Source organism: Harpia harpyja, chromosome 8 (assembly GCF_026419915.1).
Source record: "Harpia harpyja isolate bHarHar1 chromosome 8, bHarHar1 primary haplotype, whole genome shotgun sequence".
Taxonomy (NCBI): domain Eukaryota; kingdom Metazoa; phylum Chordata; class Aves; order Accipitriformes; family Accipitridae; genus Harpia; species Harpia harpyja.
In genome coordinates, this window is record NC_068947.1 from 50,732,000 (window position 1) to 50,749,477 (window position 17,478).

The 17,478-nt window shown below is 38.9% G+C and overlaps 1 protein-coding gene across 1 annotated transcript in view; it reads right to left on the reverse strand.

Moving 5' to 3' along the window:
- The window catches only part of SPAG17 (sperm associated antigen 17), a 112,426-nt gene that overhangs the window by 11,776 nt on the left and 83,172 nt on the right, over window positions 1-17,478 (reverse strand). Inside the window, exons 31-42 of the mRNA XM_052793869.1 lie at window positions 16,040-16,216; window positions 13,713-13,840; window positions 12,500-12,630; window positions 10,646-10,773; window positions 10,078-10,260; window positions 7,613-7,726; window positions 5,480-5,525; window positions 3,743-3,845; window positions 3,223-3,276; window positions 2,270-2,369; window positions 1,569-1,665; window positions 178-276 (exon numbers count right to left, since the gene is read on the reverse strand). Of these exons, the coding sequence (XP_052649829.1) occupies window positions 178-276; window positions 1,569-1,665; window positions 2,270-2,369; window positions 3,223-3,276; window positions 3,743-3,845; window positions 5,480-5,525; window positions 7,613-7,726; window positions 10,078-10,260; window positions 10,646-10,773; window positions 12,500-12,630; window positions 13,713-13,840; window positions 16,040-16,216 (1,360 nt within the window). The remainder of the gene's footprint in view (window positions 1-177; window positions 277-1,568; window positions 1,666-2,269; window positions 2,370-3,222; window positions 3,277-3,742; window positions 3,846-5,479; window positions 5,526-7,612; window positions 7,727-10,077; window positions 10,261-10,645; window positions 10,774-12,499; window positions 12,631-13,712; window positions 13,841-16,039; window positions 16,217-17,478) is intronic.

Sequence of the window (17,478 nt, forward strand, 5' to 3'; positions counted from 1 at the left end):
GGAATCTCTTCCATTAGTTTTATACCTCTCAATTTCTGCCAGTCTTGCGTTTCAGATGTATTCAGAATGCTGAACAGAGATAGGTAGATTTAAATTTGTATTGTAAATATTTTGTCAAAAGTTATAAGAAGACAGATATTAACCTGCTCCAAACTACATTCTGGAAGGCAGCTTTACCTGTTGTGCTGCTGGAACCTTCATTTTGTTTGGAATGAGCCTGCAGTAGAAGACCAGGTAAAGGTGAGGAATCACTCATGGTATCGAGACATTCAGATGCTACAAGGAAAATAATGGAATACTGTGACAAGTGTTTTTCGTCATCATTTTCATAAGCACAAGAAAAAAAAAAAATCACAAAGTCTTTGGTACTTTAATTTAGACAATCTTTGAAAGCTGTCTACAGAACCGTGAGAGGCTGGGTAAATTCTGCGTCGGACATTTTGCTCCACTGGGCAACAGGGATCAAAAATGCATATCTTGGGATTAGTCATTTCTTGTTCTCTAGCTAACTGAGCAATAAGCCATAAAGGGCTAATGGACAATCCAACACAGGTCTTCTGGTGATTGCAATATGGTGATTGTAAACTGAGGAAATGTGGGAATTAGTGGGGGTCTGATAAAGCCCCATGGAGGACTGCTGTCCTGATACGATTCTTTGTGTATGACTTTTAATCTCGCTATGTGATTTCAGTAACTTGTCAGGGCTGCTTTTCAAACAGAACTGAAGTATTCCTCTCAATGGTGTAAAGCTCAGACCTAAGACGATGGTTCACTCTTTCACTGCTTCCTGTCATCCAGTCACTGCTTTCCTCCCATATCCTCCAAACTACCCTTAGCCTGCACGTTTCCTATTCCATATCGCTTCTGTCCCAGTCCCCAAGTTGCCCCTCTTACCACTGAGTTTCAGAATTCCATCTCCCATTTTTTTTTTCCTACAGTCATACTTGTCTTCTTCTAAACTTGGCCTCCTCAGTTTTTGCTCATCCACCCCTAACTATTGTTTATTCCATTTAAGTTTTTCTTGAGCATTTTGCATCCATCCACCCTCATTCATAGCACAACTCTTCAGCTTTGCATCCGAAGCCTATGGTGCTTCCGCATACAGTGATGTCTGCAAAGGCTCCTTTAACACACTAAATATAGGAGTCTCATAGACCACATTTATATTAGTGGATTAAAAAGGAACATTCCCAGATACTGGAGCATGCTAATCTATGCTGTTAACTTGTTAGAACACTGGTATGATATTGACTGTGCAACTTAGCAGTCTCCCCAAAACCACTCTCAGGTACACAAGTTTTGGCCAGGGAAAAGACCATCTTGTTTTGGGAGACTGAATTTACACAGTCTACTCCATACTGGTGGATGTCAATGTCAGGGAACGCTGCTGGGTATGTTTCATGTATCAGAATAGATATAGCCATTGTGGTCCAAGTAGTTCATGTGCCAAAATGACTGGGAATACATGGGGTCAGATAATGTAATCTTAAATTTAACTGAAATATGGAATGAGACAACTGGATAAAACAATGAAGAAGATAATAAAATATTGCCAGACAGTAGATTACCTCTACTGGGTTTTTTGATCGTCTCTGGAGGGAAATTCCCACTTTCTTTTTTTCGAACTGGAGGAAGTTCCATAGACAGTGCTTCCACATCAGGAAACTAAGAGAAAAGTAAGAAAGAGAGTTTAGGTCTCCTGACTAAACACTTAGAAAAACAAACCAGCAGACACCCCCCTTCCCCCTGAAAAAAAAAAAAGGGGGGGGGGTGCAAAGGCAACAAATAAGCAGAACCAAAGTGGTAACTATAAAAAAAGATAGACATTAAGTATACCTCAGATTCCAAAGTACATTTTTGAGTACACTTTAAGCACTTACAGCATTTATCAGGTGAGATTACAACAGGAAAGTTCCCAAGGCCACCTTTAACCCAGGAGGGTTAGTCTTACCAATTCTCCTTCTAGTTAGCAGAGAGAGGTTTTTGAGAGGTAAGTGAAAAGACCTGAGGTTCAGCTTCTGCTCCGATTCAGACTCTCTCCAGAGTAAGGAACCTACAGAGTTTGTACTCAATAAACATATACCATCTCCAAGATATGTTTCCTTTGACAAGGGCATATAATTCCCAGTATTAATTCTGCCACGACTGTCCTCTGTAATGGTTTCTTGAGATAAATTGAGGCTGAGAAGTAAATCCAGAACTGTCTTTGTGGGACTACAAGAGAAACTACCTGGCCTAACACAAACTCGTCCAGTTTTCAGCGACATACCTTTTTTGGGAAAAACTTGCCGAATTCTGATTCAAAATACGGAGGAATTATTTTGTTTCTTATTGCCATTAAGGACTTCTTTTCTTCATCAAGTTCCTTCCTAAGTAAGTTTCAACATTGTTGGTAAGGAAAAGAAAGAAAAAAGCATTATAACTGAGTTCACCTTGTTTTTCAGCATTATGTTTAAAACATTGAGGAATGGAAGTGATAAAGGGAAGTGGCATTTTTTTTTTTTCCCCTGGTTAATCACATTCAGTGATATCCTTGTAATTGGAAATTTTCTTGGTGATAGATCAAGAACAGGCTGGTCTGTTTCACTGACTTGCAGGGTCAATAATTTCATATCAGCTATGAAATTATCACTCTTAATCATATTAAGAGTTTTGACACTGGCTTTAGAGCCAGAATTGCACATGATGTTCTTGGGTGCTGACTACTCAAATATATATGTTTAAAGTCATTCTTTAAATAGTATGCAAAACAGTGTAAAATGCTGTATTAAAATACAAATCTGAAATTATAAAAGTATTTTTAATCTCATGCAAGTCAGTTAGAAAGTAATTACGAAGTAGTATGGAAGAGAGCTTAGTTTTCAATCGCTATTTAACCTTTCACAAAAATACAAAAGAAAAAGCAATCTTAACTGAAAGCATCAGCATTTGCAAATATTAATATAAACTATTTTCCACATTGGCGACAGAACCAGAAAACAGAACACAGGACTTCTGATTTCAGCTTTGTTTTGAATAGCGTAAGTTAACAGTAACACTGCTAGGTTTTGAAAAAAATGAGACACTCAAACCATCCATTCAGCATTTCTTTGCAGAGAACACCCCATTATTTGCTAGCAAACCATTGGACCATTACCCAAGACCTGGTGAAATCAATTACAGACTTAAGCAGACTTAAGTTGGCTCAAAATAACTAACTTTCTGCCCTACCAATACTATTACCTGTGCTCTTCTAGTCTGCTCTGCCACTTGGACACTGGTGTTACTCCTTCTGGGCTGAATGATCAGGAAAGAAGAGAGAGTAGTGAAAATGAGAAAACTAGCATTATGTTCTATAAGCACAAAAATATTTACAACATAACCCTGGAAAGAAAATGCTTTTTATGAGAGTATGTTATGTTAACATCTCAGGTGACTCCTGACTTGGACTTGTATGGTTTGCACAAAATTGTTCACTCGTATCTGCATTTTTATTATACTATTCAATCAAAGAAACCCTCAACATCCTTTTCCAACAAACTTTAAAGTATCTTTCAGATAAGGAAAGAGAACCACAGAGGGACAAAATAATCGTAGGAAAAAAAAAATAGGAAAAATCATAGGAAAAACGTTGTGTTATGTATGTAGAGACCTAGGTCGCGGTCCTTAATGACAGTCAATAAAGTACATTGCCTTGCCTGTGTGCTTGGTTCCATCCTTTGTGTTATTTACATTTGCATCAGTTCTCACTGGTCTGTCCTACCTGAACCTCTGCTGTTGGTCCTCTCTTTGCATAGTGATCGTCTTCTCTGTGAGACACTGGCGATGAGAAGCCACTGCCTGTTCATACAGCTCAGTTATGCGAGCTGCAAGGTGAAAGAGTATTATTGAATGTGCATGTTCTGCTAAGCATTGCTAAGTGTTAAGAATAAAAAACATAAAAGGATATATTTTTAATGCATCTCTGTATCACTTGATGAAAACCTAACAGATTCTTTATTACTGTGACGGAAGAGGCAGAAAGAACTTCATTCCAAAATCAAGTTCAGAACATTAACAGATAGGAAATTAATTCAATTCAATGTAGAAAGCACCAGAAGCGGATTAAGTTCATACCCCCACCTGTACTTCCTGAAATATCTTTATGTTCTTTCAAGATACAAATCAAATACCTGTGAATAGGAAAAGTTACTGACACTCAGCCACTTTCTGACTGGGGAGCAACATTCCAAGTCTCTATCTCCAACTGAAGAAAATAACATGGGCTTTCAGGGACCTTTTTTAGTTTCAGCTTACTTAAGTTGTGCTTAATTGTGGCTGTGAAGCAGCCATAATCAACATTCTTGTGGAAGGAACTAGAAGTTAAATATATATAATGGAGAAAAGCCAGTCTTTCCATATTTAAGATTGTGACCAGCTCTGGGGCTTTAATACAGAGCTTCCCTGTCTTCTGAAATCTTTTATAACATGTTTTGTTTAGTTCATGTCTTGAACCTAAACTGGGAGTCCAAAGAAATTTCCTTGGTTGAAAACAAATCTCTGTGGCAGAACTTAGGAGATTTGAGCATTTGAGAGATATGATCCTAATTGACTATGACAGTATTTCTTAGTGTTTCAGGAATTATGTAATTGCAACCTTCAAAACTTGGGTTTTTTTGGTCAGCTTTTTCACCATAAAATATACTTCTATTTTTCTGCTTTTTCTATTTTTATCTCTTTTAAAGAGCTTTTCTTTCCCACTATCTTCTTCATTAATAGTGTTAAAATTGCACTTCCATTTAAATCGGTAAACTGTGTAGCAAGCATTTGTTGCAGCAGTTTCCATTTACTTTGCACAGTATGCTTTTTTTTTATCAAGCAGATATACTCTTGACAAGGCAGGAAGGGCAGAAAAATAACACTTTAAAGGCTAGCATCACTATGGGATTGAATACTATGGATTTTTCTATGGAAAAGGCTTACTGATTTTTAAAATAAACAAACATCTTAATTTTTATTTGTACATATTGAAAACATTAATAAATGTTAACAAGTATCTTACGAAAACTTTAACAGAAATTCATGAGGAAAGCTAATACATTGTTCCATCGTTTCCCTTAAGCAAGGTTAATGTAACCAAAACACATGATGGTTTGAGATCAGATTTTCCAGTGTAATAAATAACCAGGATTTATCTAGTTGCTTTGAAAAACTTGTTTGAAAAGTTGATACTTGTATAAAATTAACCAAGTACTGTCATAGTTCTTATACCTAAGAAAACTCAATACATGTGGAAACGCGAGTCAAAACGCCAAATACACATGCCTAAACACAGGAATTGTTTTTTAGAGGTACTGAATCATTGATGCCAACAAGTTCTAATCACTTGTGAAAATCACACAGAAGCATGTACATAGCACATAGATGAATTCACTTTTATGTTCCTTCTTTAAAAATAATACTACAGTACTTTAAAACTTTATTTTACAAGTTTAAAAGATAGATATTCAATTTTTATTACCTCTATCACTGAGATTTTCAGCTGTCTTCTCCCAGTTAGGGAAGGACTGCAATGAAGAAGGAATAACTGTGACTGTGAGAAACAGACCTCACAACAGCAGCATCCTGTTCCAAGGATTCCCATCTTAAACAAGTATTACCTTCTTACCTGAGAATGTGACTACAAGAATGGAGGTATTTCAGTGTGTTAGAAAACACGAGCTGGGAAAAAAGGAAAAGAAGTACAATTTCCCTGGTCTAAACAGGTATTTGTTTCCTTCTTGATGACCTACTTCACAGATGGCTTTGTATTTTATATGGTTGCTGTTTATTAAATCAACCAAGCCAATTCATAATCAAACTCATATCCTTCTGCAAAGGATTTGAACCAGATCTAAAACTCGTGGTCACAACAAGAAGTCAAATGGGAAATGTGTTCTGGAATTTGTAGGCTTCATTACTGAGGAGCTCTCTTGTGGTTGGTTTACAGTGAAGTGTTTGAGGGGTAAAGGACTCTAGACTAAGCTGTTTCCTTTATTCTCATGCTGTCCCTGAAGCGGTTAACTGGAAACCAGAGTTCCTGTGACCAGGCAAGTCTAAGTTTTAACAGAGCTAGGGAAGAGTGGAGACCTGGGAGGAGTGTGACACGGATTCCGGGGTCACAGCAGGGCCACAGTGAGACTCTACTGCTCAGGAAAGAGTTGTTCAATGTGAAATCTGTACCTCGAAATGTGCTTATGGTAGCCAGGACAATCAACAATAATTAGTCACTAAACAAGTTCATTGGATCAGAGCAGCATGTGAGATTCAGCACCTGCATCTCATCAAAGCAAGTAAATGTCTGCCTAGAGGATAGAGGCAGATGGAGTTACTGATACATCACTTTTTCCAGAAAAGTTGTGAGCTCCTTCTTGGTTTTTTGCTAGATACTTCTTTTCTCTACTCTTTTAAAGACTTGTATGTCACTTGAAAGTACTAAGCAAAAAATATATATGAAAGCTTGTAATATCAAAAAATAGGTTTTAGTTTCAGCAAACAAAAATGCTAACTTGGCTAAAAAGGTCAGAGACAAATTCTGGAATTACATGGGTTTTTTTAAAATTTTGAGATGGTGTTTAAAAGGGAGACTCTAAGGCTAAGATGATGTTTGTTTGCTAGAACACATTCAATTTTGAAAGGTCAATAAATCATCTGGAAGTGAATATTTAAATTATAATGGCTAGATCTTGTTTTTCAAATGCCAGATTTTTTAATTCTGTATGTTTGAATTCACTATATGCGTGTTACTTGATTAAATGGAAATAAAAGTATTTCCTAAATGGGACTAAAGAAACCACCTGTTTAACAACTACTAAAAATCTAGCATGTGAATTCACGTCGTGCAAGGTACCTAATGTAAAGGAAGCTGTAGGAAACAAATTATTTAAAGAACTGAAATAGAGCAAACTGATCGCTCTTTACATAAGATGTAAGAGTGTTTCTCTCATTCATCCTAATTCATTCTGCCCACATCTGCTGCTTGAACTTTTCTAATTGTTTTTTACCACTCATTTCCCACTAACCTCACTGTTGCCTGACTGCTATCCCAAGTCCCTCTTCCCCTATTTACCCACCTTTTCCACTGCGTATTCCCCTCCCTTTTCTTTTCATGCTCTAATTATCTGTGCAAATTAGCAGAGTACATTTTCCAAAAAATACAAATGCTGCTCAGCAGTAATAACAATAGTCCTCCAGCTTGTTTTTGGATTATCCCAAAAGCAGGGTTTGAACTCTCACTATGGAGGTGGCTGTGGTTGAAATACAAGTCTCCCCAGTTGCAAAGACAACAGACTGGAAACATTCTCATCCTAATGTTGGGGGATATACACATTTCAGTAATTTTGGCCTGTGTGTTTGGGAATCTATCATTCTGTAGAGCCAAACTCTTGAACTGTTTTGAGCACTGCTTCCCCCAAATGGCAGTACTGCCACTCAGTAGCCCACCTGAATGCTGAGCATGGCTCTGCTTTACCATTAAACTACAGCAGAGCCGGCACTGCGCTATCCTAGCATTTGCTGTTTTATTAACAGATAATGATGTGTTTTAAGGCTGACACTTCCAATGCAATACAATAGTTTTGTGGGAAAAAGGCATTAAAAATTGTATTTTTCTCACCGTAACCAGTTCAAGGAGACTTGCAGCGTTCTCCTTTTCCTCTTCTGTTCTTGGTTCTTTTACATTCATTTCTTCCAGCTCATTTTCCTGCTTTAAAATGTTGTCTATATATTCCTGGTGGAACAACGACAAAGAACAAGAAGGATGCAGACGTTTTCTTTGCAGAGGTAGACTTAAGGGGCACATATATAGACACTGTAGAAGTAATGGACATACATGCTTCTCAATGTCATAAAGGTCCCTTCTGTGAATTTGTGTGAATGGGTTATACAGGTATCTAAAGGTCTGCATGGAGAAATAGTTTTTAAAAAAACCAACAAGTCAAAGAGAGGAGTGCATGCTGAAAAGGTAGCCTGTGAAAGCTTACCAAGGGCTCTGAAGACTAGCAAGGCTATTGAATCTGCAAGAACTAATACACTAAGGACACCAACAGTCTGCTGAAGCTCTACCGGGCCACTAGCACACATTAGCATCCGCAGAGAACCACATCCAACAGCTATCCAGATGCTCCTCGTGTGTCAGTGTGACCCCCTGCTTCCGACTAGGCAGGTGGGTTTGGCATCCCAACTGTTGCACCAGCTAGGCAAGTACAAGTCAGCGTGCAAGTGTTTGAGTAAACTATGTGAATGAATAATGGAATGTGTTGAGTAAATAGCTGCTATTAATAATAATCAATTATATTATTAAGATCAGCTTAATGAATAAAAGGTGTTCTAACAAACATTGTTTGTGATCTGTATCTCCCTCCTGTTTGATCTCCTAGGAGGGAAAAGGAAATTTACAAGACCAGAATTGAAAAATTAGGTTCAGAAAAAAATCTGAAGGTCTGTTTTTAGACAGATGTTTACTTTGCCAGAATCACACTAAGTGCTACAGAAAATTTTTCTTTTTGCACACTTCCTTATGCTTTAGAAGATCAGTTGGATGGCAAAAAGGGTCCTTACAGAAGGCTGTCCTAACACAGCACTCTGCCAGAACGCTACATGCAGTATCGAGCTTTATGAACAGACAAGGTTTGCAGAAGCAATCTGCTTCCAGTTCTTTTTCATTCCTTTATACCTCTTAAATCTTAAACAGGATGGAGAAAGGAAGAATATCTTTTTCTTTAGATCTTGATTTAGTTCTGACAAAGAGAATATTTGGCTACAGATTTAAGATACCTCTTTTTGGAAATATCCATTAATTAAACATTGATATATGAGCAATGAGGATATTTCCATTGAACATTAATGCAATTATTAACAGATGATTTCTCAGTGCCAATAACTGCAACTCTTCCTTCCCAATATAACAAACAGCATTCTTCTTTCTCTAAAAGACAACAACAGATCTGGTCAATGGAGAGACTTACCTTGGGATTTTGGGGTGGAACGTTTTTTTACAGCATTGCCTTTGAAAGATCAGTATGTGAGTTAAGGAATCATTTTTATATGTTTATAGACTGTAAAAAGGTAAAATTTAATTCTGATAGACTGCCATGTCCCACACAGGCCAGGGCTGAACAGCTGTCAATGTTTTTCTATTGCAAGCATGTCTTCTTTGAAATGTAATGTAAAAAAAAAAAAAAAAAAAATCTAAGTGGCTACAACATGCTACTACCTTCACAAATTTCACATATTGTTCACTTTCAAATTCAGTCTGCAATGCCATCATCAGAATATGTTAAATGAATAAATTATAGAACATATGTATTTTGTTATTCTCTAATTGGTAAGTAATAATGAGTTTTTAACTCTAAAATCTCTTCTAAGAGCATCTTCACAATGTGAATTAAATAAATCTACGTTTTATACCTAAACTGAGAACTATGAAGCTGCTGACAGGGATCAACTGCAGAACTTTCAGATTCCATCTCAGAACACTTGCACGTCAGGTAGAGCTTGCACCTTGTTATGAACCAGTCACTCATGAGGGCTGGACACACACTTTGTCAGAAGGCTCCATAGCTATTCGCTAGACGTGGCTAGAGTGACAGAACTCAGACTTGAACCTGGAAATGTTCTGTACTAATTTATGAAGACAAATACATAACCAAACCAGAGTGAATCTCAGTGACCCCGTCACCAAGGTAACTGTAGAATTATGGTGGGTTAGAAATTCTTGTACAGCTTAAAAATTTAAGTTTTTAAGGCTTTGTGGAGGAAAACCCTAAGCAAAGCAAAAGCAAAGTAATAGATATCAATATTGACAGAAAAGAAACTATTTGTTAATGTACTATCTGTGACGTGTACTGGACTGGATCCCACATATTTGCACAAAAAAGTAGGTTCCACAAGAGATGAGTGAAAACAGTTGAGCTGCTTCAGAAATACACTTTTCTTAGAGCACCTGCCTACGTATGAAATACTGATTGTTCTTCAAAAGTAGCAGAATTTTTGTCTCGGGCATATAGTGCAAATTCCTGTCACCCAATTTGTCTGTTCTCTATTGCTCACTGGAAGAATGAATAAATGTGATTGTACTACCTTAAGGGAAAGCTGCAGCTTTTCTCTTAGTTCATCACTGAGTGGCTCATATTGGAATAGCTGACGGATTTGCAGTTTATTAGGACATTTTCGCACAGGTACTGGCAAGCACGTCTGCTCTTTGGATCCAATGCAGAGACCTCTCCAACTACGTGTTCTGACTGAGGGACCTGTGATCTTCCTCTGAACGCAGACAAGAACAAGAAAAAGAGCAAGAGGCTGCTTATATTACTGACGAAATGCAGGTATTGGCAATGTGTGTCTCAGCTGAAAAGCACACACTCTCCTTATAGCATCATAGATCTAGACAGTAAAGTCAGTAGATTCTTGGGCATAATTTATCTATTCTAAAACATCTTCATCTGGCAAGATGAACTCCCCTTAAAATTACCTTACTGAGAGTAGAAGAAGCCCAAGGTGACTACATTTTCCCTGACACAGCCCATCCCTTGCTTTGCCTGCTTAATAAATGGGACTTAACAATGTCACATTGTTTAGAGCTCCATTTCCCCCCCATGACAAATATCTATTGCTTAAGCAGCAAAAGACAATTTTGAAACAATTATACCTCAAGAGGAGAAAATGTGTCCCAGGTCCTTGACTGAAGATTTGGAGGAACAATACTCTCTGGTTCTTTCTTCATTACCCAGGGGGATTCTTCAGCCAAAGGGCGGAGGATAGTAATACTTAAAACACCTGGTTCAAAGACACATTTTGCTAAGAATCAGTTCAAATCCAAAAACGATGGACAAGTGTCTCAAACCTCCAGAAAAATATACTTACCTAAGTATAAAACCCCTTATTATCAAGTGGTAAAACTCCACGTGAAAACGCAATACTCATGGCTAGAGGTAATACTGGATCACTGAGGTGATTATAGAATAGTTAGATGAGTTCAGATCATGGAGGTGATTATAGAATAGCTGGACAAGTTCAGATTACTCAGACCATGTTTAACAACAGACTGCCTATGCTACTTGCTTGGAGTCTTGGGTAACAGCTCGGTTGTATAGTGTGTGGAGTATCCCAAACAAGGACAAGCAGACCATTGACCCATGTTTACTGAATACTAATCTCAGAAGTACATCATATTCAGAACATAGAATCATAGAATCATTTAGGTTGGAAAAGACCTTCAAGATCATGCATAATTCTTCACCGTATTTTATACTTCACAATCTGATCACTGGATGGATTCCATCAGAGATGATTTATTATCTCTTTTTATTGTTCTGATTAATTTTAATGTTCTTCAAAATATTTTTTCCAACCCAAAAGTCTACTTAATCTACTATTATCTACCCCATAGGTGGCCTTCAAAATGGATATGACCACTGAGGTACTTTGTCACAATGCTACAAAATTGTAGACCTTGGTGTCAAGGCAAATGGAGCCAGTATTGAGAAAGGTAGAGTATGAAGTCTGGAAAAGCAGATGTGCTACTATTATAAATGACTGCTGGTTGTGAGCAGGTTTTCTTGACTGGGATTTTTACTGGGTATCTATCTTCTCCATCTTCCTGATCTTTCCACCTTCCCTATCTTTCTGTCTCCCTCAGTGCCCTTTCTCTTTTCCTCTTCCCATGATAAAATGATTTAATTCATTTTATACAATGGGGAACTGGTCATTATTGCAAACAGAAGCAGCATTTAAAAAAACGTGCAAAACCTGGCAAGAGTAGTAGGTAGGAAAACTGCTCTCCAAGCTTATGATATAAAACTTTGAGAAGAATGTCTTAGTACTTTATGGACTTGAAGCAAACTATCCTTATCTTCCTGTCATATCCAGGGGAACTATACGTTCCTGTCTTTTTAAAGATATATTTATTTTCTTAGGATCTACCTATTAAGTCACGGTGTATTTTATAGAAACACAGTATCTCCAACTAACTTTGCGATGATAACCAATCATTTCAGGATGTAATTTCTTGTATTGCTACTACGAGGTGGTTGGTGCCACGTACTACTGGCATCCCCTATTTCAGTCATATTTTTCCAGCTTCTTAATTACATATATTTATCCTTTCCAACAGACAAAGGGTCAACATCAGAGTATCATTGCCTTCATTGATAAATAGAGCTCTATGATTAATGAAGACTTGATACAGTCAATGTTTTTCGATGGTAAATACACAGAGAATCTATGCATTTGCAAATCACTTTTGTTTACGCGTCTGAGAGCTGATAAAGATATGCCAGTTGTTTGTTCACTTATCGCTTCACAGTGTCATTCTGTTAATTCTCTGCTTCCCAGAGTTTTCCAAAAGCTCCTTCTTGCCCATGCTTCACTGCCAGAAGTGTGGGTGCCTCTCTACATGGGGAAAAACATTTTCAAATTTCCTGTCCAAGTAAGAGTTTCAAAACTTCTGACTCCACATATTTCTGTTGTTAGTTCATCGGAAAAGAAATAAAGATTTTCCTACCTGGACGTTCTTGTACAGGATCCTGCAAGACAACAGCAGCGGGATCGCTACAGGCTTCGGCAAGATACCGGCGTACATCCCTGCTCCGCAGGAGCTCAGTTCCAGAACCATCCGTGTAGACAATGAAGAACCTACGCAGCCAGCCACACACATGGGATTGTATCGGCCGTAGGAGGCAAGGTGTTGGCAGCGGGGGTCTGCAGGGCGGCCGCTGTGAGGAGCGACCAGGGGCTGCCCTGTGCTGGACACAGACGGTCCCAGCTGGCTCCAACAGACCCTCCACAGGGCACAGCTGAGCCCCGCAGCCAAGATAGTGGTGCCTCAGGGAAAGTGTGTGTAAGAAAGGGCAAAATGCCACACAGGCAGTGACGAGTGAGGGATAAAGTATGAGAAACAGCCCTGCAGCCACCAAGGTCAGAGAAGGAGGAGGGGGAGGAGGTGGTCCTGGTGCCAGAGCAGAGATTCCCCTGCAGCCCGTGGAGAGGACCATGCCAGTGCAGGCAGATATTTCCTGAAGGAACTGCAGGCTGTGGAGAATCCACGCTGGAGCAGGTTTAACCAAAAGGACTGCAGCCCGTGGGAAGGACCCACGATAGAGCGTGGGAAAAGTGTGAGGAGGAAGGAGCGGCAGAGAGGAGCTGTTATGGACTGATGGCAACCTCCCATTCCCTGCGCGGCTGGGGTGGGGAGGAGGTAGAGGGGTCAGGAATGAGGCAGTGATGTTGAGCCTGAGAGGAAGAGGGAGTGGGGGAAGGTGTTTTAGTTTTTTGTCTTTGTTTCTCACCATCCAACTCTGTTTTAATTGGCAATAAATTAAATTAATTTTCCCCAAATTGAGTCCGTTTTGCCCGTGACGGTAATTGGAAAGCGATCTCCCTGTCTTTATCTTGACCCATGACCTTTTGCATCTTATTTTCTCCCCTTGTCCTGTTAAGGAGGGGGAGTGAGAGCCCCGCTGGGTGGGTGTTTGGCAGGTGGCCGAGGTCAACCCACCACACTGATCAAATCCAATGGCTTTCAAATTGCATTCTTTCCAGATGACAAAAATGAAAAAGTACTGTGATGACGTGGCAAGAAAAAGGAACTCCAAAATAACAACATCAAATGTGCAAATACAGAGTACTGAACAAAGGAAGCGCAAATCTACAAACCCTGTACAAATACAGTGTAGTGAAGAAAGAAAGTGTAAACCTATGAATCCAGTGCAGTTTACCTGGGGACATGCTCATCATAAGCGATAGGTTTGTTAACTTCTGGGAGTGCTGATGCCGAACTTCTGTCTTCCTTGTCATGAGAGCCAATGCTAGGAACACACACAGATGTGCTGCCATCAGCCATGACCTATAATAGAAATTATATAAAATTACTTGAGTTACGCGATACATTTAAAATAGTAACTTGCTGCTGAACTGTAATATGACAGTTAGCCCAATGAAAGAGACAGAAAAAACATATTTCAGGTTGAGCAGCCTGGAATTCACAGGAAAAAGAAAAGATGACCAAAATTGAAAAGATAGTGAAAAAATCAAACCAAACATTTCTAGAAAGACATGCCGTATCATAAATGCTAATATCACATGCTGGTATTTAATAAATGCTCAAGGATTGTTAGCTGTCAAATGGGGCCATCCATGCTTACATTCCATCTTCAGCATATATATCTGCAGGCATCAATAGGCAACTTCACACAGAAATACTCACTTGCTGGTCAAGCCAGGTAACTGTATACTCAGACAGGTACTGATGCACCTCTGTGAGGTATATATGTATCTATGTATATACACCTACACACAAATATATACATAATTATATATATGTCTAGACACTAAAATGTTAGTTAATAATTACATAGGACATACATATATACTCATATAAATGTGTGTGTATATTTAAATGTGTATACACATACGTGTGTGTATATATTCACCTATATAGAGGTATATAGGTGAATGTATGTATAAATATATACCCCTATATATACACACATTTATATACATGTTGACATATGAAAAGATATAAATGATATATATATATATGCATTATATATATATTTATCTATCCACCTACATATACCTGGTGTATATATGTATGTATAAATATATACACATCTATATACATGTTGATATATGAAGAGACATAGATATACATACAGATTATACATCTACCTACCTATATACACGTATAGATATATATAGGTATATATGTATAGAGGTGTCCCTTTTCAGGCATTTATTCACTTTAAAAATATGGGCTCAGATAATCTTATGATAATACTGAGTGAATTTCTACAGTATTTCCATCTCGTGATGATTAACTTACATGCCATTAACATATGCACACAAGGTATAATAATGCCTCTAATTCTTAGTATAGTCAGCTGAAGGTCAGTTGCCTTTGGAAGATACAGTTTAAACCAAAGTGATTCAAAGGGTGGTCCATGAACTGAATCTGACACACCCAGTCCATGCCCATTTCACTGTAGTCTCAGGTGTGACTAGGACAGAGGAAAAACCAATGCTATTACACGGGTACCTGGTTGCCATCCCTACTAACCATTAATCTCTCCTTTCTTACTACACTGCCCCATATCCCCTGTGATCAGTGTTCCCACAATACCTTCAACTGCCCCACGGTCTCCTCAACCTCCTTCCCTTTTTCCCTACGTATCAGCTGAGAAAAAGCAGGATGTGCTGATTCCAATGCCAAGCAACTTCTGGGCTGCTTTGAATTGCACTGATTTTGTAGGAATTTGGTATCTTTGAAATTTCTACCCCTCTGTTGATCAGTTCAAAATTTGTTAGGGAGAGAGTGACAGATAGCATAGATTTATATAAGCACTGTTTCTTCAGCCTAGGAAATGAGGTTAAAAACTTTATTATAATGCATATGTCCAGCGGAACTGCCGTGCTGTTTCACAGGAATCTGGGAAAATGGTAATGATTACAATTGCAACAATAGAAAGTATACTCTAAGGATGTCACACTTAGAATGTTTAATTAGAACCTTTAATTAGAAAATAGTATGTAGGTCACAGACGCTTACATGATGTTTCCTGAACTCAAAACTAAGTACTAACCTAGCTCAAAAATGTCTCTTACGTGTGAAAGGAGCACAGCACAATCAGTATGACTTTAAAAGACTGAATCATTCCTTTTACAACAATATTTGCCTTACCAGGCAGATCAGAGCATTTCTATGGACCTTCGAAAAGCCAATATGCTCTCTCATTTTTAATCCTCATTTGCAGAGATGACTTTTTGCTATAAGACAAGTTATGCTAATTAAGGTAACTTCACAGGTGAGGTAAACTGTAGACCATGTGTTTTATTTCAACCTCTCTAAAAAGGGGGAAATACCAAAAAAGGGAAACCCATCACATCCTCAAGAACATTTCAGAGACCTGATTCAGGAGCTGTTTCTTCTGGCTAGCTAAGCTACTTTAAGAATAAGTACTACAAGGCTACAAGCTCACTTTGAGAGATGTTTATAAGATAAAAATTACTTAAAATGCAGAAACTTGTTCCTTTCCATGTATTTTACCTTAAAAAGATTTCCTTCAGGATCCATCATCTCACAAATAGTGCTGGAAGTGTGTTTCATAATGTATCTCCCTGCTTGTTTCTCTTCTTTCTTGCTGATGAAATTGTAAACTTCATGGGTATAAACTGCTGAGCAATCTTCATCAATGAAAAGAGAGCCTGTCTTCATGGGTAAAACCTATCACAGTAAGAAGGGAAGAGGTTCAGTCTTGAAAGGTGAAATCTTCAGTTTAGAGGTACCATGAAAATGAAGAATAGATGCAAATCAAGAGGAGAGCTCTCAGACCTTTACTACTGAATCATCCAGTTTTGAAGGACTAGAGGGAGAGAAAGGAGGAAGATGAGGTCCAGGAGTTAGGCTGATGTTAGTCTCTGTAATATTTTCTTTAACTTCAGGAAATTTAAGCTTGTGATTTAAATATACTATACAGTTTTGAGGAAGTATCATAGAATCGTAGAATATCTCAAGTTGGAAGGGACCCATAAGGATCATCGAGTCCAAGCCCCTGCTCCTCTCAGGACTACCTAAAACTCAATGATATGACTAAAAGCATCATCCAGACACTCCTTGAACTCTGACAGGCTTGGTGCCATGACTACTTTCCTGGGGACCCTGTTCCAGTGACCGATCACCCTCTCAGTGAAGAGCCTTTTCCCAACATTCAATCTGAACTTCCCCTGATGCAGCATCATTCCATTTCCTCGTGTCCTATCGCTGGTCACCAGAAAGAGGACATCAGCACCTCCCCCTCCGCTGCCCCCTTCAGGAAGGTGTAAACTGTGATGAGATCACCCCTCAACGATGAGGTCACCCCCCAGCCTTCTCTTCTCCAAGCTGAACAAACCAAGTTGCCTCAGCTGCTCCTTGTAAGTCTTGCCCTCGAGACCTTGAACCATCTTGGTTGCCCTTCTCTGGACACACTCTAATAGTTTGATGTCCTTCTTGTATTCAGGGCGCCCAAAACTGCACACAGAGCTTGAGGTGGGGCCGCACCAGTGCAGTGTAGAGTGGGACAATCACCTCCCTTGACCAGCTAGCGATGCTGTGCTTGATGCACCCCAGGACATGGTCCTTTTGGCTGCCAGGGCACCCTGTTGACTCATATTCAACTTGCCATCTACCCAAACCCCTATATCTCTCTCCACGGCACTGCTCCCCAGCCTCTCGTCCCCCAATTTGTATGCATAACCAGGATTATCCCATCTCAGGTGGAGAATCCGGCACTTGCTCTTGTTAAATGTCATACAGTTGGTGATTGCCCAGCTGTCTAGTCTATCCAGATCTGTCTGTAAGGCCTCTCTACCCTCAAGGGAGTCCACAGCTCCTCCTAGTTTAGTATCATCATCAAACTTAATGTACATTCGATCCCTGTGTCCAGATGATTTAATAAAAACATTAAAGAGCACTGGCCCTAAAATTGAGCCCTGGGGAACCCCACT